At 36.4% G+C, this 25,280-nt stretch overlaps 1 protein-coding gene across 2 annotated transcripts; it reads right to left on the bottom strand.

The window, feature by feature from the left end:
* Positions 1-152: 152 nt before the first annotated feature.
* On the bottom strand, positions 153-24,080 carry LOC131160696 (SUMO-activating enzyme subunit 1A-like). Of its 2 annotated transcripts, none has more exons than XM_058116553.1 (11): positions 23,757-24,080; positions 23,582-23,677; positions 23,395-23,446; positions 22,767-22,962; positions 20,740-20,819; positions 20,465-20,581; positions 3,320-3,370; positions 1,873-1,939; positions 1,241-1,344; positions 624-728; positions 153-527 (listed from the first exon to the last, which is right to left on the bottom strand). In XM_058116553.1, the coding sequence occupies exons 2-11, from the start codon at positions 23,662-23,664 to the stop codon at positions 408-410; spliced, it is 975 nt and encodes a 324-aa protein (XP_057972536.1). In that variant the 5' UTR covers positions 23,665-23,677; positions 23,757-24,080; the 3' UTR covers positions 153-407. The 2 variants fall into 2 exon arrangements, with proteins under 2 accessions (XP_057972536.1, XP_057972537.1); XM_058116554.1 differs by having other exon boundaries at positions 23,582-23,672.
* Positions 24,081-25,280: the final 1,200 nt, after the last annotated feature.

The raw sequence follows: 25,280 nt of genomic DNA, 5'->3' as shown, positions 1-25,280 counted from the left end.
CATCCAAATCCAAATATACAGTCTCTCCAAACATAAGATTAAGATTGTTCTATATCTCAGCTCAACATTCCAAAAAACATGTGCGTGTGCGCACACAAACACAGACAGCTTCGGGACGAATATTACTAAGACTAGCTAGATGATCATAGATGTATGTCAGCATATAAATATATTGAGGAGTTGATAGATATTGTGGGCTGGGAAAACCCCAGAAAGATTAGTGATGCTTGTTTGAACTAGAAAATTTTCAAGCTCGTGATAAAATAAACAACAGGGGATCGATTTCCTAAAAATGCATCATCAAAATTCTGGGATTTCCTCTCTGGTAGTTATCATACATGGATGCCCAAAATGTTACATTCCTATAGTCTATACCAATCCAAGGAGAAGGCTCAGACCAGTGCCTACTAGGTGGTTCCACTGTTAGGATTCGATATGTCCTCGATTATGCCTTTCCCATCCATAGCATCAAAGAAGAAGAAATTCTTGAGGGGATCCCCTTTGCCTGATATGGCTTTGATAACCTCCTAAGAGATTAAAGTGTAAGATGTATGCAATGAAGTTATTAATGGTTCTAAAATTAAAGATTTAAATAAATCGAAAAGGAAGATGGCATGAGGTACCTGTCCAAGAATGCCCCCGAGAATGGCACACACTGGGGGGAATTCTCTTGTACCTGCCGCCAGTCTTTCCAGGAGAGCATTGGGGATATGAGCTTCATTCAGCAGCTATGATGGCAAAAATGGCAGGGGTTAGAATAGGCACGGTATAATGGTCCTGGACCCAACTCCGGTGAGGTATTGTCCGCTTTGGCCCACTAGCCTCACGGGTTTGTCCTATAAAAGGTGCCTCGCATAGTTAAGTCCAAGTCATCCTTATAAATTCAAGATCTCTCTAGTACACATCCGATGTGGGACCGTGACAGGCTCTCCTGTTCGATCTCTAACGCCCTAGTCAAAGTGGCTTACACCTCTGTGGAGAATCCACCCACATGACAGTACCCCCATGATAGCTCTAATACCAAATGTAACGATTCTAGGCACAACACTGGTGACGTATTGTCCGCTTTGGCCCATTGGCCTCACGGGTTTGTCCTATAAAAGACATCTTGCATTGTTGAATGCCAAACCATCCTTATAAATCCAAAATCTACCTAGTACACATCCGATGGGGGACCGTGACAAATAGCAATATAGCATCATTACTCAATACATCATCAGCAGATTTCAAATTAACTTACATGTGCCTCGCAAAGTTCCTTTCTCAGTTTCAGAATGCCTGGAAGATCTGCTAATGAAATCTCCCCCGCACCACGCCCCTCAACCTCCTCAAACCTTTCTATCACTGAAAAGACAAGAAGCAAGTTAGATATTCAATGTCATGCTTTGTCTATGAACCTGCAGAGTCTGAAACTAGAGCCGAAATTTTTTCAGGAACTTTATATTATATTGGTTAAAGTAGGGAACAAACAAAAGGGTGGGAAATTTCCATGGGAAAGCAAAATCCACTTTGGAATTTTTTTCTTTAAAAAAAATAGAGTTGACACTTGAAAAGGAAAAATAAATAAATAAAACAAACAAACAAAAAAGACAAAAATCTCTGCTGCCATGCAAGATTTTTTTCATGAATGCAAAGAAAACAGGAGTACAAAGAACAGCAAACCTATATATGCTCTTTGCTCAACACATACTTGTAGACTAGGAGATTAACTAACATTCATGCAAAAAACAGCGCTCTACTGGTAAATTCACCATAAACCCAAATCCACACTCATACCCCCCGTGTGCATGCAAGCTGTTTCCCACGGCACATGGAGAAAAATAATAACTGCGAATGCCTTTCATAAGTAACGATTGAGAAATTTTATCCAACCTCGCATAGCAAAATATAGCTTTGACACTCTCCTGGGAAGTGATTTCCATGGTATGGCAACAGCTTCCTGGCAAGAAAGAATCCCATGCACAGATCAATTTCAAACTGAGTTCGAAAATAGAAATATATATATATATATATATATATATATATATATATATATATATATATATATCAACAGGCAAATATCAGGAATACTTTCAAGACTGACAGTCTAATAGTCTATTCTTTTATTAAGAAAATGAAATATAAGTTACATGGCAGACTCCTCTGAAAACACATTACACATAAAATGGGGGGCAAAATTTGCAGTTTCATAAAGGACATGCTGATCTTATGATTGCAATCACTTAAATTCTTTTGAAAAGGTAGCACAAATGTCCAATGGAAGGCAGACAACTTGATATTTAAGATCACTAGTTGATAATTCTCTATTTGTTCAAGGAATAAGATATATACTAGTTGAAATCAAACAAATTGAACAAAATACACAAGCAATTATAAAATTATGCAACATTAAAATGGATTTGAAATGTTTGGTCTTATTCATGTAAATACAAAGTGAGTGAGACTGAGGAACGAGCTAATTATTGCTAATCGAACTAGAAGAGGGCGGAGAAAACCAAAAATAACTTAGATTGAAGTTGTGAGGAAGGATTTAACAGCCCTTAAGTTAGTCAAAGAAAATACTCTTGATCGACTGAATTGGCGGAAAAAAGGATTCATATCGCCTAACTCACTTAGTGGACTTGAGGCTTGTTATTGTTGTAGTTGTTGTACAAAGTGAGCGAGAAAAATGTGATTTTTCCTTTGCAGGACTAAACACTGAGATCGAGTCAAATTTTCAGCTTAAAATTTCTAAGTCAAGTTCAAGTATCTCAATGTTGTAACTCAAAATCAACGCTGAATACACCCCTAATCAAAAGTCATCCTCTATGTTCAAGTCAAAGAATGCTGTCCACTGTGGAATCAGCATAACACCCATATTGCATACTCAAGGATCAGTATGTTCAAAGTCAACAACGATGTAAGCAGTAATACTTATATAGCAGGTGGCAAGTTTTAATATGCCCTAAGTGTAAACTTTTTCCTGAGATCTTATTGACAAGAAAATGTTGACACCATTGAATGACATAAAATAAGTGGCAAATGTGTTTGGATGCTTTAATGTTCCTTGAATCCCAACTAGTCCTAACCAACTTCAATTTTGAAAGGAAAATCCACATCCATTGCATGCTCTATAACTAATCAATCACTTCAAGACAATGAACAGTCCAAGTGACATTTTCATTAACTTCAGAATAGCCACAGCAGAATCATACAGTCAACATATAAAAAAGATATTTTGGTTTTTTTATCCATTATGCAGTCTAAACTGAGAAGGCAGAATGCCAAACACAATATAACTAAAAATAATTCAAATCAAATATAGCCAAGCAAAGCATACCTCAAAACTTGGATAATGCAATTGGCATTCAACAGTTTCATCAAGTTTTTTCTGAGAAAAAAGAAAAACAAAAGTAACATTACTCCTGTCATCAATAAACACAAATTTAAAAGGATGTTTAAAATCTTAAACTTTTTACCATCTATTCATCTAAACAAGTTTTAACTTCATAATACAAGTTTCATCATAAGAAATTGTTATATGAACTAAGTTGAGAAATACTTTCCCCGCATGGCACATTATTTCTCATAACTCAGGTTCATCAAAGTAATGCTCTTAGTTGATTTCATGCTCAACGACTCAGAAATTGAAGAGTATAAATTTTCATGATATGTTTAAATGTTTAGTTACAACTTATAAGATAAGCATTCCATAAGCATGCTAGTATGGTTCAACCTCCAGTCCGTAAAATATATAACCTGTGGTCAGTGAGAGGAATGCTAAGGCCCATTTAGTTGTGGAAAACATTTTTTGTTTTCCAACTTATAGTTTTCCAATGAATTATAAAAATTTTAACTTATTTTTTAATTTTTCAAAATTAGTATCAAAAAGGTAAAAAATAATTTTTTGATTAAATGTGCAAAAAAAAAAATTTATTTTTTATTTCTAGAATTCAAAATAATTACCAAAATGACAATTTGTTTTCTAATTTTCCAAAATTTATATAAGGTATACTTAGAATCATGGATTTTAGGGCTTGAATTTGGATTAGTGTTTAAAAGAAACTCTATACATAATCCACACAAATTAAAGTCCAAGATCCAAATTTCATGCTCCCATTTGCAAAGTAAGAGTTAGAGATCTAGAAAAATAATGAAAAGATGTTTTCCAACTTTTCTTTATAAATTTGGAAAATTGGAAAACAATGTGCCATTTTAGTAATTATTTGAAACATTAAAAATGAAAAATAAAACTACTTCAACAAGCAAAGAGTGACAAAACTGTTTGTTGACACCCCATTTTGTCCGAGGCCAAATATAACAAGAAAAGGGCATCTTTATTTTTATTATTGTACTATGTACACATTGACAGCAGAGAAAATACAATAAATAAATAAATAAGCATAGAAAAAAAAAACCTTCAGAAAAACACAAAAATAATATATACATATATATATATATATGTATGTATATTAAAAAGGAGTCCAGATTCTCCAAATCTATGCTGGCACCTGCACAAAAAAAGAGAAATTAGTTGGCTGTTTGTTAATCATAGAATAGGCCAGTGGATTGGTTGGCTGCAATAATGAATAGGACGGTGGATTGGCTGTTTGCAATACTGAACAGGCCGGTGGATTAATTGACAACATTGGCTGGTGAATTTAGTTGTATTTTAAAATGCCACACACAATGCTCCTCAAGCCTATAAATGGAGGCTTTCTGAAGAAGAAAGGGGGGGCAGTAGTAAGTAAGAACAATTTATAAGCAGTCAACCAGACAAGATCTAGAAGCAATCAGAGGTGCAGACAGAGGCAAGAAGATCATACAATCAGGAATCAACATGAAAGGGGAGTACACAAGAGCACCACACGTAGAGAAAGCATACCGTGGAAGAAATCATAAAGCTTCACAACACCCAGCTTCAAAACTGAAGGAGTGGAAGACAGCAAGTAGGTTTTTGGGTTTTATTCTTATGTATTTGGTTATTTCATTTTCATTTCATTTCAATCCATTCAAACAATAGAAAAAATAAAAAATAAAAAATAAAAAATTATGCTCAGAAATTGGGAGATGGATCCGACCTGTTAGACCAGGTCCACTAACCCGATCTATTGAACCCCGGTTGACCCGACCCGTGGGTCAAGACCCAACCAATTGACCAAAACTCCTTCGGATCCAAGTCCACCTAGACCTGGGTCCATTGATTCCTGGACCGTTAACCTAACCCTCGAGTTAAGAATAACCCCAGTTAACCCTAGGGAGCCTATTTGGCTCCCAAGAGAATCCCGAGAAAATTCCCAAGAAACCCAGAAATATAAAAGCAAAAATGAGAAGGGAAGGGGTACTTATTTGGGTTGGCCGAAGGGTCGAAAGCCTCCGTGCCTACTTTCGGTTTCAAACCTACAACAAAATAAGATCATCGGATCCATGAGAGAGAAGAAAGAAAATAGAAGAAAAGAGAAGGAAAAGAAGAAAAATGAGAGAGAGAGAGAGAGAGAGAGAGAGGGGGGAGTAGAACAGATCAAAGAGAGATGAGAGGGAGAGAGGATACGCAGAGAGAGAGAGAGCAAAAAGACAAGAAGGGATAGAAAGAAAGAAAGGTAAAAGGGAGAAAAGAAATTTTTTCTTAATAATTGTGGGGAGTGAATTTTCAATTTGGTGGGGTCTGGTAAGAATATGCTCCATTCATTTATATATATATACCCATATGTGTATCATAAATCTATGTAGGGTTTAATAATAATAATAATAGATATATATATATATATTTTTTATAAGCGTGTTTGTATTGGTGAGTATATATAAGTGTGCTCTGTGATCATAAAATACCCTTAAAATTGAAATGGAAGTTTTATAGAACTGCTATAAGACCAGCTAAGCTACATAGATCGGAATGTTGAGTGACAAAGAAACATAATATCCAAAAAGTAAAAATTGTCGAGATGAAAATGCTTAGATTGATGAGTGGTATAACATTGAAAGATAAATTAAGGAATGAACATCTTCGTGGTAAGTTAGGTGTAGCTCCTATAGAAGATAAGATAAGGGAGGGACGACTCAAATGATAGGGACACTTGTAACGTAGGTCACATAGTACACTAGTGAGGAAGAGTGAGTTAGTTACTGTAGGGGGCAGTAGAAGAGGTAGGAGTAGATCTAAAATAACTTGAGAGAAGATAGTAAATAAGAATTTAATATCCCTAAATCTATCAAAAGAAATGGTCCATGATCACATAAATTGGCAGAAAATGATTTATATATCCGATCCCACCTAGTGGGGCTTAAGGCTTAGTTTTGTTGTTGTATTATGTATTTGGTGTGTGTTCCATATATATATACATATACTACTGGGTACTATATATATATATATATATATATATATATATATATATATTTATACATGTGTGTGTTGACATATGTATTTATGATATATTTGGTGTGAAATATATTTAGCAATATGTGTGTGTGTGAGTGTGTGTGTGTGTGTGTGTGATTATTTGTTATATAAAAAAATATTAAAAAAAAGTTTATAAAAAAAATATATTTGAATTCTTTTGACTCAAAATTTTTTTAAAATGGAAAAATAAAAATTCAAAAAAAAAAATAGGGAAGAGTCTTTATAAAACCCAGAAAATCTTAGAAAAATATTGGAAAATTTCAAAAAATTTCTATAAAATTTTGGAAAAATATGGGGATGTTTTTAAAGGTTCTTTTGCTTCTAATTTGCCAATTTTTCCTTGTTTTTACCTATGTGTGTCCCTATGATTTTTAAAAAGGGCAATGAGGTATTTTACACCTCACTTGTATTAGCTCTGAGGGGAGTTTATCTAATAAGATCCCCTCATTTGGAGGTCTTATTAGACATTCCTAAATCACACTAAGATTTTTAATTTCCTAGTAATTTTGTTCATATATTTATTATTTATTCAGTTATTTTTTTTGGAGTTCATTAGAGGTTATTAAATTCAGTTTGGGGATAATTCACAATTAATTAGGTATCGTTCGTAGAAAGGGTGTGTAGGGAGTGCGAATACCTTCCCCTTGCATAACTGTACTCCCGATCCCAACTCTAGTAAAAGCAAACCGAGATTACTAGTTCCTTGACCTAGGTTGAGTCTAGTGACCAATCAAATGAGTAGTAATTAGATGTTCTAACCATACTAAGGAAAAAATAGGTTAGTGGTGACTCCAAATCCAAATTTTTCAATATCATCATATTTTATTCCCTCCCCTCCCCGAGGCCCTCGCTCACGGGACGTCACGACAGCATTGGCGACTCCGCTAGGGATTATATGAGAGTCGAGTCATTAGTCAATTATGAATTATCCTGAATATAAATTTAATGGTATTTTGTTTGTTCCATGATGTTTTGCCTGTAAATAAGAACTGTTGTGTTTTTTTGTGAATATTTTTCTTGTAGATAATTCTTATATGATTAATTCTTGTATGTTTGGAATAAATGAATGATCATGTGCAGGGTTTAATGATGTGTGGGTGTTATGGGGATAGACTTTAAAAGAAATATATGAGCACACATTTTCAAGAGCCTCCTACCCGGATTTTACCTTTTAGGAATAGATAGGAGTGTAGTAAGTACTATTAGCTCTCATGAGATAATGTCTTTGGGGGCGCGCGAACCACTCTTCTTAGTGTGAACTTTGTCCAAACCCACTGGGTAAGGATAGGGGAATGCTGGGAATCTATTTTTGATAAGGAATAGAGCTTGAACCACACATATTTTAACTCTAATTTCCTCCCTTAGGATAGAGCCTTGGTGAAACCTTGTAGGAGATAAATCTACCAAGGGTTGGGATAGAAAATTCATCACTTCTACATTGGATCTAATTCAATTTCTTTTGTGTAGTGTCTTACATGTTGCATCCACTTTAGGCATATATACTACTTCGCCAAGATTTTGGAAAAGCCCGATTTATTCCATGGAGGGTTCTACAGTATACAAGGAAGAGGAATCTACTGTACAATTATACTCTAAAAGTCAACAAAGTCGTTGGGGAGATAGTCTGAGCAGAGATGCTAGGGTGGTGCTACCGGCGTGAATCAAGATGGATAGCCGATCAAATTCTTTAAAGAAGTTAAGAAACATTTGGGCAGGGTGGACACCAGAGCGACGTCTAAGGTTTTCTCGGTGAACGATCATATCGGATTCTTGTTGCATATACCAGTGAATTTAGAACTGATGAATGTACTAGTAGAATTTGGGAATCCCTCTTATTGCTCTTTCACTTAGGGGGGGGTATACATGGCCCCAACTATGGAGGAGTATACATCGCTGCTGCACTTAATGAAGTTGCAAACACCTTATTGGATATACTTACATAATCCCAAGGTGTCTTTCATAAAGGAGTTGTGCAAAGCAACAGCGGTCAAGGTTCAACAGGCAAGTCGGAAAGTTGGGAAAGAAGATAGAAAAATCACCTAGGAGCATCTAAAGACCCTAATAGAAGGGGAGGAAAGGGAAGAAGTTCACTTACACATATTAGCTTTTGCTATCTATGGTTTGATTATCTTTCCTAAGGAATTGGGAGTTATTGACCAAGCTACAGTTTCTTTCATCGTCCAAGTTCAGAATGGAGTCAACCCAGTACCGGATATCTTGACAAAGACATTTCGATCTCTCAATGCTTGCAGGACAAAGGGGTGAGGAAGATTGAAATGCTGCATTCCATTGCTTTATGTTTGGTTTGCAAGCCATTTGCCATGCAGCGAGGGTTTCAGTTTATACCCATGACTTATGGTTTGACAGGGTCAGAGTTTGCTTATGATCAAAAGGGAGCTCAAAAACGAATTGGAAGATTTATGTTGGCATGGAGGTGTGTGTATTTGATAGATTCAAGCAGCCGAGTTACTGAGGTTCAAGGAGGCTATGACAGTTGGCGTATCAGCAAAATCAATCCTCAGATTGCAAAGTTTCAAAGGATTACTGCTTTTCAGGAAGAGTCGTCAATAGTTACAAAATCCCAGAAAAAAGGAAACTCAAAAGGCTAGATGGATATAGGAAAAAGCAAAGTTGCAAGAAGAGCTTCATTCTGCTAAAGAAAGGGCTATAGGGGTTGAGTTGAATGTTCGGCAAGTGAAAATAAGGGAGCGGGGAGTGTCAAACAGAAAAGAGAAAAGTGCCTACAAGCTGAGGAAAAAATGATAGCTCTAAGAAGAAAAGGAAAAGCACTTCAAGTTGAGGCTGAATTAAACGTTGAATTATCGAACGGATTGAAGGAGCAGTCAAGATGAGAAAAATGAAGTATACAGGGACCGAGCAAAGCTCCTCAAAGAAATGGATTGGAAAAAAGGAGGAGGGTGAGACCCAGATGATACAAAGTCGCCCTCATTAGGAAGGAGGTGCTAGATGGTTGAATAAGAATCACGTGTATGATCCAGCAGTCAATAATATAGCACACCAAGGTGCACAGCCACACTTGATATCCTCCAGTCCTTCACCAACTAAAGGACAACAGAATTTTTAGATGCCAGAAAGAAGAACAAGGAGAATTGAGATCCAACCAATTCCAATGACTTACACGGAGTTGTTTCCACAATTGGTGGAAAAAACAATTAGTTGCACCTGTTCCGGGAGTGTTAGTGCATCCTCCATTCCCTAAATGGTACGAGCCAGAGTCACGATGTGAATATCATGCTAACGCCCTTGGACACTCAATAGACAAATGTTGGTCTTTTAAATACAAGGTGCGGACTTTAAGAGATGCGGGTTGGCTGAAGTTCGACACGAAAAAGCCCAACGTACATGGAAACCCACTACCCAATCATGGTGGGAATGCAGTAGGTGCCATTGGGGAGGAAGATGGTAGAATCGAAAGGGAGGCGATAGATCAAATTCAAACTCCATTCAATGTGATCTACATGGAATTGTACCAAGCTGTAGTACTAGAAAAGGAGGCATTCTGCGCTACAGGAACAGCATGCAATTGTCAAAGGGAAGAGGGTTTTTCCATCCAAGAATACAAGACTTTTTTCCGGTTCCTTCAGAGCTTAATAGACTCCAATCTAGTAGAATTCTATGCAGAGGAGGAAGGCGTGGCAGTATGTACTCTGGAAAAGAAGGGTTACAAGGCAACACACCTGTTATACACCCATAAGCCTCTTGTTCTAACAGGTACTCAAAGAGGTACTTCAATTGTAGAGGAAGCGTGCAGGGGACCTGCTAAGCTGACCATATCAGTTCCACATATCAGTTCTAGGTCCTTTTCCATATTCAAACAGTAGAGTGGCACCCTAGAGATATAATTGCTTGGTTAGTGGGGGAGAATGGAAAGGACAAAGGAGAGGTCAGCAATAATGTTGGCATAAGTGGAATCACTCGGAGTGGTAGGATCTATACTCCAGAGCATTTAGAGGGTTTTCCTTAAGGAGAAAAAATGAAAAAAAAAGGAGGAAATTCAGAGGAGTAAGCAGCCAACAGAGGTAGAATTAGGAAGGAATATAAAAAATTCGGTTTCCCCCAAGGATGCCATTGAGTTCTTGAGGATTATAAAACAAAGCAAATACAGCGTAGTTGAGCAACTTAGTAAACTTCCTGCCTGCATCTATGTACTCTCTTTGCTTCTTAGCTCAGAGGCACACAGGGAAGTGCTCATGAAGGTTATTAACCAGGCATGTCCCACATGATATTAGTGTGGAAAATTTCGATCATATCATTGGAGGTCTCACAGCAGCTAATTTTGTGACCTTCACTAGTGAAGAAATTCTGCCAGAGGGACAGGAACATATCAAAGCACTTCAAATTTCTACCAGGTGTAAGGATCATATAGTTGCAAGAGTGCTAATTGATAATGGTTCATCTCTAAATGTGATGCCGATGACTACACTGCAGAAGCTGCTGGTTGATATCTCATATATGCAACAAAGTGACCTGATAATCAGAGCCTTTGTTGGGACACGCAGGGAGTCAGTGGAAATTATTGAGTTACCAATTCAGATTGGACACACAATTTTCAATGTAACACTTCAGGTTATGGCTATTTCACCTTCATACAATTGCTTGTTAGGCAGACCATGGATACATATGGCAGGGGCAGTGTTGTCGTCACTTCACCAAAAAGTGAAGTTCGTGGTAGAAGGGAAGTTAATGTGTATTTTGGGAAACGGATCTAACGGTGACAAAGCCCTCCTCAACTCCTTATGCAGAAGCTGCTAAGGAAGCACTTGAGGATTCTATTCAGTCCTTCAAGGTGGTAAGTGTGACATACATAGCTGAAGGTTCTTCAATTCCTCGACCACATATTTCAACCGCAGTAGAAATGGTAGCGAAGGAAATGATTTGGGGAAGATATAAGTTGGGACAAGGTCTAGGCAGGGAATTGCAAGGGGTTTCAGCACCTATACAATTGCCGAAAGCACAGGAGGGGCTAGGATATGTCCCTACATATGCAGAGAGCAGGAAAAATGCAGAAGAAAGGAGGAAGAGGATGGCACGCCTTTTGGGGCAGGAAATTTGTTCTAAAGAAACGAAATTTCTTGCATTATCCAAAACATTCCGGAGTGGGGGAATGCTAAGGCCAGATAACGAGTCAGAACCAAGATTCTCAAAGCGGCTTAATCAAGCGGCTTAATCAAGATTTTAAACAGTTGATCATTTCCATGGTCGATCAGTTAAATGCAGAGGGAATTTCAGAAGGTTGGGTGTATCCTGTTGCTGTGGATACAGAATTGAAGAATTGGTAGGAGTTCGAGTATCCAATGATGGCAGACTCAATGTAATTTGAAATTTTTTTATGAAGGGGAATGATTCCTCATTTCTTTTTGTTTTAAATCATTTTAAAATTTAAATGGAATAAAACATGCATTTTTCAGTCACATCTCATTGTATAAAATTGTCTGTTTTTGCTTGGATTTTGTGCAAAAAAACAGGAGATGTCCTTACTAGTATAGAGAGCTCTAAGGAGGAGGTTAACTTTGAGAATATAATCAATAAGGCAGAGGTAGATGAGGAGGAGGTGGATTTACCTCCTGAAATATTGAGAATGATAGAGCTTGAGGGAAAAAAAAAATCAATTTCTAGTGAGGATCCTATTTTAACGATTAACCTAGGAACTGGGAAGGAGCCAAGGTAAGTAAAAATTGGGGCCTTGTTATCTGACAAAGAAAAGGGAAGAATGGTTAGTCTTTTATGAGAGTATATTGATCCATTTAGGGAATGGAGGATGCACTGGCACTCCCGGAACAGGTTTAACTAATTGTTTTTCCAACAATTGTGGAAACAACTCCGCATAAGTCATCGGAATTGGTTGGATCTCAATTCTCCTTCTTCTTCTTTCTAGCATCTGAAAATTCTGTAGTCCTATAGTTGGTGAAAAACTGGAGGATATCAAGTGCGGCCGTGCACCTTGCTGTGCTATATTATTGACCACTAGCTCATACACATTATTCTTATTCAACCATCTAGCACCTCCCTCCTGATGAGGGCGACTTTGTATCATCTAGCCATCTAGATCTCACCCTCCTTTTTCCCAATCCATTTCTTTGAGGAGCTTTGCTCAGTCCCTGTATACTTCATTTTTCCCATCTTGACTGCTCCTTCAATATGGACGGTGTCAAATATGTGAGGGTTCCTACATCATTCTAGACATGGGCAGGTAAAAACATTAGTTCAGGAAACTAAGATTAGATTAGCAGCTTGGAATATAAGGACACTTACGGATAAAAGCATGGAAATTGTGGATATAATGATCAGAAGAAGAATTACTATACAGAAACTAAGTGGGTGGGGGAGAAAACTAGAGAAATTGATAAATCAGGATTTAAACTTTGGTACACTGGAAAAGAAAAACATAAGAATGGAGTAGGCATTATTATAGACAAAAACTTAAAAGATAGCGTTGTGGATGTAACTAGAGTAGGAGATAGAATTATAAAAATCAAGATGGTATTAGGACAAGAGATACTAAATATCATTAGTGCTTATGCTCCTCATGTCGGCTTAGCAAAAAAATCTTAAGAAACAATTTTGGGAAGATATGGATAGTATTATACAAGGCATACCAAGGACTGAGAAAATATTTATAGGAGGAGATCTGAACGGACACGTTGGAAGAGATAATAAAAATTATGAGAGGATAAATAGAGGACATGGATATGGAGACAAAAATGAGTCTGGGGAGATGATCTTAGATTTCGCTATGTGATATGATTTTAGTATAATGAATATTTGCTTTAAGAAGAGAAAAGAACACTTAATAACCTTTAAAAGTGGACAAAATAGAAGTCAAATAGATTTTTTTTTTTTAAATAGGAGGGTAGATCGTTTATCATGCAAGGATTGTAAAGTTATTCCAAGTGAAAGCCTAACCACTGTAAGAGAACTAGATGGTGGAACCTAATATAATAAAATTTAACGATAAAATGATCAAAGATGGTGATTGGACCATAGAGGACGAGATAGATACAAACACTCTTTGGAATAGATTAGCTAGCTCTATTAAAAAGATAGCAAAAGAGATTCAAGGGGAAGATTCTATAATAGCAAAGAGAGTTGGTGGTGGGATAAAGACGTACAAAAAATCATAAAGACAAAAGAATTTGGTATAAAACGTGGCAAAAATGTAGAAACAGAGATAACTTTGAAAAATATAAGGAGGCAAGAAAAGATGCAAAAAAGGCCGTTAGTGAAGCTAAATATAGATCATTTAATAGTTTGTATGACAGATTAGGTACAAAAGAAGGGGAAAGAGATATATTTAAACTTGCTAAAGCTAAAGAAAGGAAGAGCAAGGACTTAGAAAATGTAAAATGTATTAAAAGTGAGGATGATATTGTCTTGGTTAAGGACGAAGACATTAAAGAAAGATGGCGAAGTTACTTTAGTAAGTTGTTTAATGAAAACCAAATAGAAGGCTTAAACTTAAAATTGTCAAATGAGGAAAGTACTAAAAATATAAGATTTATTCGCAAAATTAGAGTTAACGAAGTTAGGTTTGCACCAAAAAAGATGAAAAATGGGAAAGCTATGGGACTAGATAACATCCCAATTGAAGTTTGGAAATGCTTAGGTGATAACGAAATTATTTGGTTAACTAATTTACTTAATACAATTGTAAAAACTAAGAAAATGTCAAATGAATGGAGGAAAAGCACTTTAATACCCATATACAAAAATAAAGGAGATATTCAAAATTGTAGTAACTATCGTGGAATTAAACTTATAAGTCATACAATGAAACTATAGGAAAGGATAATTGAACAAAGATTAAGGTTAGAAACGAAGATCTCAGAAAATCAATTTGGTTTTATGCTTGGAGATCTACCACAGAAGCTATTTATCTTTCAAGAAGATTAATGGAAAAGTTTAGGGAAAAGAAGAGGGACTTGCATATGATATTTATTGACCTTAAGAAAGCATATGATAGGATACCTAGGGAAGTTCTATGGTGAGTTTTAGAAGAAAAAGGGTGTATGTAGTAGGTATACCGATGTCATTAAGGATATGTGCGATGGAGTAATGACTAGTGTAAGGACTATAGATGGAGAAACTAGAGAATTTCCAATCACCATAGGTGTACATCAAGGATCTACTTTGAGTCCTTATCTTTTTGCTTTAGTGATGGACCAATTGACTAAAAGTATTCAAAAGGAGGTTCCATGGTGTATGTTGTTTGCAGATGATATTGTATTAATTGATGAAACTAGGATCGGAGTAGAGGTTGAGTTAAAATTATGGAGAGAAGCTTTGGAATCTAGAGGCTTTAGGATAAGTAGAAATAAGACGAAATATATGAAATGTAATTTTAGTAATGATAGGAGGAATATTGGAGACAAAGTTAAACTTGATGATGAAGAAATAAATAGCACTTGTAAATTTTGATACCTTGGATCTATTATGCAAGCTGAAAGAGAAATTGAAGATGATGTAATGCATAGAGTTAAAGGAGGTTGGGAAAAATGGAGAAGTGCTTCAAGTGTGCTCTGTGATCGTAGAATACCCTTAAAATTGAAAAGAAAGTTTTATAGAACAGCTATAAGACCAGCTATGCTATATGAATCCGAATGTTAAGCGACGAAGAAACATAATATCCAAAAAGTAAAAGTTGTCGAGATAAAAATGCTTAGATGGATGAGTGGTATAACATTGAAAGATAAATTAAAGAATGAACATATTCATGGTAAGTTAGGTGTAACTCCTATAAAAGATAAGATAAGGGAAAGACGACTCAAATGGTATGGACACTTGCAATGTAGGCCACATAATGTACCTGTGAGGAAGAGTGACTTAGTTACTATGGAGAATAGTAGAAGGGGTAGGGGTAGACCTAAAATAACTTGGGAGGAGATAGTGAGTAAGGATTTAATATCCTTGAATCTATCAAAAGAAATGGTCCATGATCGCATAAATTGGCGGAAAAGGATTCATATAACTGACCCCACTTGTGGGACTAAGGCTTGGCTTTGTTGTTGTTGTTGTTGTTGACTGCTCCTTCAATCCGTTCTCCCATGGTTACCACGTCTGCAAAGTTCTGTGGAGTACTCCCAATAAGGTGACAAATAGTGCGCTAACAAACAAGGAGATGGCCTCCCTATCCTCCACCAGAGGATGTACTTGAGTTGCGGCTTCCCTCCACTGGTAAGCATACTCCTTAAATGTCTCGCTTGTTTTCTTTTCCATATTTTGCAGTGTTAACCTTTATGGAGCCATTTCAATCACGTGTCGGTATTGAGCTATAAAAGCCTGAGCTAGATCCTTCTAGGTGCAGATCTTTGTACGATCCAATTGGATGTACCATCTTATGGCTGCCCCCATTAAACTATCCTTAAAGCAATGGATAAGGAGTCAAGGGACATCTTGAGCCATTAAACTTCTCAAAATCTGGCACTTTGAATTTGGGAGGCAAAACCACATTTGGCACCAAACACGGATCGAATGTGTCAACTGATCCAAACATATTTGTTCCCTCCATCGCCCTCAGCCGCTCCTCCAACACCTCGTATTTATGATCAAACTCTGAGCCTGGAGTTTGTTCCTTGCTTGCTTCTCTAGCTACTCCGTTTTCCCTACAATCAGGAATTACAATTGGTGGTGTACCCATTGACGAGAACCCTGACAGTAGTACAATTGGGATGAATGGTTGTGCACTCGGACCAGGATCAGTCCCCGCATTCATTGGTTGGACTAAAGGACGAGTTTCCATAGGTGTAAACCCAAGAGGGAACAAAGGTACCTCTTCTATCACAGGTTCTGGAATCTGCGCAGCTTTTCCATTGCTTATAGTGGTCATCATTTCCATAAGGCGGCTCATCTGTCCTTTAATCTCCCTTACAACCTGACTCATTTCCTCCTGACCCTGTTCCAAACCCATCACGCGGTTCTCCATTTGTTCACTCATTATTCTGGCCTTCCTTCTAGTATTATAAGGATGCTTTTGCTGCTCAATATTGACACCCCCCAAACTTTGTTTGGATGATTCTTTCCGTTGTCTTTTTTAATGAGATTATACATAAATATGCACGCAAATGCATGAATATGTATGCAACCTAAATTACTTTGCCAAGATTCATAGAAAAATCCTTATTACTCCATTAGAAATAATCACAACTTTTATTTTTTTCAACAGTTTCTAGTATACATATACTTTTAATGGAAACGCCCCAACCAACCCAACTCCTGAAGCACATAATGAATAACTCGAGTCATTTCCGAATTAAACTGCCTTGGATATACCCCATGTTCCACTTGCTTCATTTTTTCTGCCATAACCCTTGCTCTGCTAGCAGCTCCTTGCATTTGACCGATCATTTCAAATGCCCTATGATCCAAAGCCCGAAATTCAAATTCCCAGTATCGTGCCCTCTGTACATTTAGGTATGATCTCTTGATATTTGGCCTGCAGCTAGTTGCATTCATCCCTCCATTCTTGCCATTGGGTCACTAATTCCTGTATATTCCAGGATTTCTTTTCATTCTCAACTTCAGCAGTTTTCAATAATTCAACGTTTAATTCAGCCTCAGCTTGAAATGTTTTTCCTTTTGTTCTTAGAGCTATCATTTCTTCCTCAGCTTGTAGGCACTTATGCCTTTTCTGTTTGACACTCATCTAGCATTCAATAATTAACCCCCACTCCCTTCTTTTCACTTGCCAAACATTCAACTCAGCCCCTGTAGCCCTTTCTTCAGCAAAACAAAGCTCCTCCTGTATCCATCCAGCCTTCTGAGTCTCCTTTTCTGGGATTGAGTACCTGTTGACGACTCTCCCTTAAAAGTAGGAATCCTTTGAAACTCTGCAACCTGAGGATTGATTCTGCTAATATGCCAACTGTCATAGCCTCCTTGAACCTTAGTGACTCAGATGCCCAAATATATCAAATACACACACCTCCATGTTCACATAAATCTTCCAATTCATTTCTGAGCTCCCTCTTGATCATAAGCAAACTCTGACCTTGTCAGACCGTAAGTCATGGGTATAAATTGAAACCCTCGCTGCATAACAAATGGCTTGCAAACCAAACATAAAGCAATGGAACCCAGCACCTCAATCTTCCTCGCCCCTTTGTCCTACAAGCATTGAGAGATTGAATTGTCTCTGCCAAGATACCCAGTACTGGGTTGACTCTTCTAAACTTGGACCATGAAAGAAACTGTAGCTTGGTCAATAACTCCCAATTCCTTAGGAAAGATAATCAAACCATAGATGGCAAGAGCTAATATGTGTAAGTGAACCTCTTCCCTTTCCTCCCCTTCTATTAGGGTCTTCAAAAGCTCCCAGGCAATTTTTCTATCTTCTTTCCCAACTTGCCGACTTGCCTGCTAAACCTTGATCCATGTTGCTTTGCACAACTCCTTTCTGAAGGACACCTTGGGATTATTTAAGTATATCAATAAGGTGTTTACAGCTTCATTAAGTGCAACAGCGATGTATATTCCTCAATAGTTGGGGTCATATACGTCCTCTCCAAAGGGAAACAACAATACGAAGGATTCCAAAATTCTACCAATACATTCATCATTTCTAAATTCACTGGCATATGCAACAAGAATCTGATATGACCGTACAACCGAGAAAACCTCAGACGTCGCTCTGGTGTCCACCCTGCTCAAATATTTCTTAAGTCCTTTAAAGAATTTGACTGGGTATCCATCCTAACCCACGCCAACACCACCACCCTAGCTTCTCTGCCTAGACTATCTCCCGAATGACTTTGTTGACTTTCAAAGTATAATTGTACAATAGATTCCTATTCCTTGTATACTGTCGAACTGTCCATGGAATAAATCGGGCTTTTCCAAAATCTTGGCGAAGTAGCATATATGCCTAACATGGATGCAACATGTAAGACACCAGACAAAAGAAACTCAATCAGATCCAATGTAGAAGTGATGAAGTTTCTATCCCAACCCCAGGTAGATTTATCTACTACAAGGTTTCACTAAGGCTCTATCCTAAGGGAGGAAATTAGAGTTAAAATATGTGTGGTTCAAGCTCTATTCCTTATCAATAATAGGTTCCCAGCATTCCCCTATCCTTACCCAATGGGTTTAGACAAAGTTCACACTGAGCGGAGTGATTTGCGCACCCCCAAAGACGTTGTCTCAATGTGATTTAGGAATGTCTAATAAAACCTCCAAATGAGGAGATTTTGTTATATAAACCCCACCTCAGAGCTAATACAGATGAGGTTTAAAATACCTCATTGCCTTTTTTTTAAAAACCATAGGGACACACAGGCAAAAACAAGGAAAAACTAGCAAATTAGAAGCAAAAGAACCTTTAGAAACATCCCCTAATATTTCCAAAATTTTGTATACATTTTCTGAAATTTTCCAATATTTTTCTAAAATTTTCTGGGTTTTATAAAGACTCTTCCCTCTTTTTTTGTATTTTTATTTTTCCATTTTTTTTATTTTGAGTCAAAATAACTCAAATATATTTTTTATAACCTTTTTTTATGTATTTTTTTATAAACCGAACAATCACACACGCACACACATATTGCCAAATATATTTCACACCAAATATATCATAAACATGTATGTCAACACACACACATGTATAAATATACATATAGTACCCACTAGTATATATATATATATATATATATGGAACACACCAAATACACAATGCAAAGTTCTATATATACTCACACCAACACAAACACATGCTCATAATATATATATATATATATATATATATATATTATTATTATTATTATTATTATTATTAAACCCTACATAAATTTATGATACACATATGGGTATATATATATAATAAAGGATATATATAATATATATAAATAGGTAAATATACAGATATATATAACAAGTGATGATGATGGGTAAGTATATATAATCAGTGGAGCATATTCTTACCAGATCCCTCCAAATTGAAACCAAACAAACAAAAACATGTTTTCTGCTCCTACTTCTTCAATAATTTCTACGGTAGAACCATCTGTTGTAGCTAAAAGCAAGCATCCATTCATCAAAAATTTCATGTTTCCAGTTCATGATGTAATGTCCAGCAGTGCTTATGTGTTGTGAAAGGTCACTTCATCAAAAATTTCATGTTTCCAGTTCCTGATGCCTCATGTCCAGCAGTGCTTATGTGTTGTGACAGGTCACTCCCTGATATTACTAATTCAGCCACAGAGTCATTGTAGTCAGGTATGAAAACCAGTTTTAGGTGGTCTCCGACATCTGTATCATTATTAATTTTTCCTGCCACAGCATGACAAAGTTTGATAATCTTCTTTGCAATCTCACAACCGGGTGCAGCTTTCCCTCCAATAATGCAAACGCATGGTACAACCTTCTTCCTATCATCCTTCCCTATACTCATTATACAGCCTCCCCAGCTATTCTTGTCCCACATTGGATGAGGTAGAGATTTGAAGTCTCCCCCAGCTATAAATACAGGTTATCCCCTTCCCTTTATTACCAAGCCAGCTACTGGCTGATGGGCAGAGGGAGCTACTAGCTGATGGGCTGAGAGCTTGCATTACAGCACCTGACCCACATAGGAATCCCATGGTGCTCTCCAATAGAGCCCCTTTTCCAGTAAAGACACAGTTGATTTTTAATGGGCTTTGACTATTATTAACATTGGCTGAGGTTCAATTCGGTTAGAAACAGAAAATTGAACCAGAGAAATTTTTTTTTTTAAACCAAACCGTCAGTTCATGGTTTGGTAACGGTTTTTAATTATAAGAATCGATATGCTTCGGTTCGGTGTTCGGTTTTGGGTAAAACCGAACCAAAAAAAATCAAGTACACCCCTAATTTGTAGATATTTAAGTGAATGGGTCAATGTTATGAAATTTCTAACTGTAAAAGATAATTTCTTTGATAAAAAGATAGATCAATAATGACTGAAAAGAAAATTGCAATGTGATAATAACATTATATCATATAGAAAATATTCAGTTGATACTTTCTATCAGAATTATTGTTCTGAAACAAAAATGTACCAACAAATAAATCCCAAATGGTAAAGAACTTTGAAGAGCTCTAAAGCAACATAATTACCCTTGAATATATATAACTCTGTAAATCAACAAATATTTCACCACAGGAGTTCCTGCAATCAACAGTATAAAAAGCAATGCGTTTTGATAACTTCCGGAATTTCTCATTGATCAATTTCTGCAAGAGAAATTATAAAAAGAATGAGAAAAAGGGTCCAAAAAGAACCTTGACTAAAAACATCAGTTAGCATATAAGCTACAAGCTGCAAAACAATCTAAGAGGGCATTGTTTAAAAGCTACATCCATCTATTAAAAAGGAAGGGTTTGTAATTTACTTTCTTTGCAAGGGAGCAACTGCTGACAACTACGACATCAAATTTGTTATAGAAATCTCCACCAAAGCTTGACATATCACCTGTAAAAATGAAAAATTAGATGATAGCAGTTTTCTCAGTCAGTGGCATATCAACAAGAACACTAGCTTTAGAAAATACATGGGAGAAAAATAATATGAGATTAAAAATATATGACTGAGCCTGTTCTTCTGCATGATAACTAATATGACCTTCATAAGAACCGATTTTAGAAGTCAAAGAAAAGCATTTATTGATCAGAAAAGAAAAATAAAAGCAACATCTAATCAGCTCATCCATTGTCCTGTCAAGAAAATTTCATGCTCATTTCAATGAAGCCTAATCACTGCTATTTTGGGGCTGGGGGCAATGACTTTTGAAGAGGCCTGGGCTAAACAATATAGCCATGTCATGAGCACATTGAGCACATTAGTAGCCTAAATTCCTGAACACTACTAAACCAGAACCAGATGATGGAGCCCAAAGCAGCAGCAACGCAGTAACAAGTTTATTTAATGTACATAATATATACTATAATGGTCAGCCTTTTTTGATAAACAAAGAATAATGACATTAGCTATAACAATGCTGAATTTATTATTATTATTTCATAGAAAAAGAATATATATTCATTGTAGAGGAAAAAGGTACAAAGAAGAAATCCTCCTATAAGAAGAAGAAATCAAAATAAGCTAGGAAACAATCAAAATAGAACCACCTTCCAGCCTCTTTGAAGATCCTAGAAAGGTACCCCTTTAAAACAAGCTTCTGCAAAAGACTGGAGAGAAGCCAAATAATGAAACCTATCACAAAGCAAAGCACCAGAATTCCTCTTCCCTGAGAAGATAGGACCATTCTTTTCCATCCAATTTTTACAACACAAAATTTATTATTATCAACACATATTATCTTTCAGGACTTGACCAAAGCTAGGAAACTATCACAAATTCTCTGTATAAACCCCTAAAGGAAAGACCCACAGCAGGTGCAAGCTAGGCTAAACTTGGGTCATCAAATGCGAACTATTCATGTGATCCACAAGTCTCAACCCAAACAATGGCTGCCTAAAGGTTTACTCCTCGAATATTTTCTGTCCTCGATGTAATCTAGAGCCAATATTTAGGGCCTACCGGCCTAGAAGTGCAGAAACAGTGGTTGTATGATTGAGCAAAAGAAAATAGCAATGATAGATGGCCGAACACATCCCCCATTAAATTCAGTTCTTCACTAATTGCTGTTATCGTAAAATGGTAAGAAGCAAGAATAGAAATCCCTCCAATTAATCTAACTTTATTCTCCATAGAAGCAGCACAACAAGATGCATCGTGAAAGAATTCCCTTCATTTATGGGCCTTGGGTTAATGGGCTAAGATTGGAGTCCACATGATTAAAAATTGTTTCAAAAGATTTTAAAGATTTTTTACCATCAGCTATATCAGATGGAAAATTGCCTATAAGTTCAAAGCTACAAGGGAAGAAAAAAGTTTTTGTATCCCATTCCTTGATGTCCAAATTTGAGTTTAATTACATCGGTATTTTAGCTTCCACGTGAACACTGAACAATCATATCATAGCTTGTGGTCACAGCAATAAGTAGTGCCAGTCTCAAACATCAAACATTTCAAATTTCAAGTATATCCATCCACAAACTCCATAACAAGGTTCTTCTTTTGCCACAAGACCATGACATAACAAACAATTTTCAGCACAAGATTAGTAATGACCATCATACAACATAATCACATCAAACATTTTTAAAAGTTGGTTTATCTTACAGAAACCTAATGCACCATTATGCAAGAGTTTCTAATGTTTATGAACATAACTCGTTTTTTGCATGTATTAAAATTGGAGCTTCAACATCATCCATAGAGCAATTTGTAAATAAAAAAGTGCAAAAGGCTCATGATTTGTGAGTGCATGAGTACACCCATCAATGGTAAATAAATTATATTAATAAAAAATAAAAATAAAAAGCTGCAAGACTGCAAGAAACAAGAAGTGTAAACCTTTTTCCACAGAAACACGAACCATCGGATTGAAATCTTTCAAAGAATCACAACAAAGCTCAGCGAGAGATTTCCCACTATACACATTCTCATCAGGAGGAATCAAGAAATTAGCAGACAGTGCTTCCTCAGTCACGGGCCGATCATCCATCAACGTCAAACTACCAACTCCTGCGAGTACAATGTTCTTGCAGAACTGCAGTCATACAAAGGGTCCAAAATAGGCTTCAATGGATTGACTATCTCAGCGCCCCCCGCCCCCAAAAAAAAGGACTCCAAACAAAACACAGCCATCATATTGGAAGAGTTTGGTCTCTCATTTAAAATGTAAAAATCAAGAAAACAAATTGACAATGGTGCTAAAATAAGCATTAATTGATTATCTCAGCAAACTAAGAGCAAAATTAGATACATGGATAGCTTAAAAAAAAAAAAGGTAAGAAAAATATAAACAAAACATATATGTGTCATCAAATTGAAGGAGTTTGTCTTCATATACAATACTGAAATTAAAAAAAAAATACATAAACAAAATAAACAAAACAAATCAGATAATCAAATTAGCAAAGGGCGAAAACAAATACGCATTAGCGGATTCTCAATTAACTTTTTTTCATTTTTTTTTTACCTCAGCAACAGTCCCTTTCATTCCACTGACTAATACATGAGCTTTGCTCAATCTGAAACAAAAAATCCGTTAGAACATAGATGAGTACACAAGATCACCTCTGAAAATTTATTCATGCATTGTGATTCAAATCAGCAGCCTAGAACTTAAGAACAAGATTAAAATCAAAAACAGAAACGAATAGTACCTCCTCTGAGCATCAACGCCCCACACCCTAATCTGGCGATCATATAATGCTGTCTCCTGCTCTGTCAGCTCCTCGCCGTCCATTCTCGATCCTATCCTGGTCGATAAACAAGTCGAGCTTGTAAATACGCCGAGACAGAGAGGGAGGGAGGAAGAGAGAGAGAACAAACACTAACTTCTGAAGAATTGCTAGGTTTTGCAGCGCTTGAAGAAGAAGAAAGAAGCAGACCGAGATCTGTGTTTACGATGGCGATGGAAGCAGGGGGAAGAACTGAGAGTGAAGATCAGACCGGGTTTGAACCGTTTAGTGGCTGTGCACCGGATCCGATGGCCCCGGACCGATTTCTGGCTGCCCGTTCAGATGCATATGAATAATTCATTTAATATCTAAAATTGTAGATTTTGTGTTTGAAAAAAACATTTTTAAATTATTAAAACTGAAGTAGAGGGATTTCAAACTGGTCTAGAGTCATGAAATTAAAATTTGGGGTGGGAGAACCAATTCATGGGCTGGCCGACCCAGCCTAAGTCACGCTGGCCCATTATTGTCTGGCCAGGCCCACTAGGGACCCGCAGTGGAGCAAAGCTGACATGGGCCTGTGTCTATGCTAGCCCATCTTAAGTTACAAACTCTCAATTTCAGCCTTTGATTAAAAAAAAAAAGATTAGCAAGACCATTTGAATTTTCTAAATTCAATTTTTTAAAAAAAGAAAATCATATGGTGTTGATTTACAAATGCCGGTGCCGTGGATGATTAGACACAAGAACAATAAGTAATAATTTATCTTTATTTCCCGACAACTTCAAGTTGACTAAATGGCTGTTTCTCCTTTTGCAAGCATATAATTAAATATCTTTTAATTTCAAAACCTAATTTCTCGCTTCCTTCTTTTTTGAAGGATTTAGGTTAAATTTTATATCAAATATTATTAAAAATAAAAGTTCATTTTAATATGATTAAAATTTCAAAAAAATAAAATGTAAATGATGTGTAAAATTATAATTTTGTTCATTTCTTTGTTTTTTTTTTGTTTTCTTTCTTATTTTTTTTATAACCAAATATGTAAAAATAAATTCTTTCATATTTTCTTTTCCTTCTCTTTCCTTAATAGTTTTCGAGTCCCAAACAGGGCCTTAAAGTCATGCCAACCATGCATCTTTAAAGCTATAGATTTGTCTAAAATGAAAAAATTCAGAATGTGAAATAACATAAAGGAAGAGAGGAAGATAAATGTATATTTTATATTTCTCAGTATGAATATTACAATGTACTATAAGGGTATTTATACACGTAGATTCACAGGCAAATTGCTTAAATCATGCTTAAATCAAATTTGAATCCCTACAAATCAGCCTATGTCTAGTGAGTATTCCTTTTATGTTGTTTGGATCAATTCCAAGCATGATTTCCTGCATTTATTTGCTTCCGATGAATTTGCCTTTGTCTGGGCAATTTCCTTAACACTCCCCCTCAAGTTGGAGTGGATATTAATGACACCTAACTTGTTAAGTAAGAGGTAGAATTGTGTTGGTTCAAGTGCTTTGGTAAATAGATATGTGGGCTACTGACTTGTAGGTATGTGGATAGTCTAAATAACTTAAGTTTGGACTTTCTTTCGAATGATATGGCAATCGATCTTTATATGCTTTGTTCGCTCATGAATACTAGATGTGATGCAATATGAATAGTTGTTTTGTT

Source organism: Malania oleifera, chromosome 7 (assembly GCF_029873635.1).
Source record: "Malania oleifera isolate guangnan ecotype guangnan chromosome 7, ASM2987363v1, whole genome shotgun sequence".
Taxonomy (NCBI): domain Eukaryota; kingdom Viridiplantae; phylum Streptophyta; class Magnoliopsida; order Santalales; family Ximeniaceae; genus Malania; species Malania oleifera.
Note: the sequence above shows the minus strand (reverse complement) of the source record. Positions and strands in the feature narration are given on the sequence as shown.

Coding starts and splice junctions, on each gene's coding strand:
- LOC131160696 (XM_058116553.1), bottom strand. CDS start 23,664: ATGGACGGCGAGGAGCTGACAGAGCAGGAGACAGCATTATATGATCGC. Junction 23,447..23,581: donor GGCGTTGATGCTCAGAGGAG/GTACTATTCGTT, acceptor TTTTTGTTTCAG/ATTGAGCAAAGCTCATGTAT. Junction 1,345..1,872: donor GCTATATTTTGCTATGCGAG/GTTGGATAAAAT, acceptor TTGTCTTTTCAG/TGATAGAAAGGTTTGAGGAG.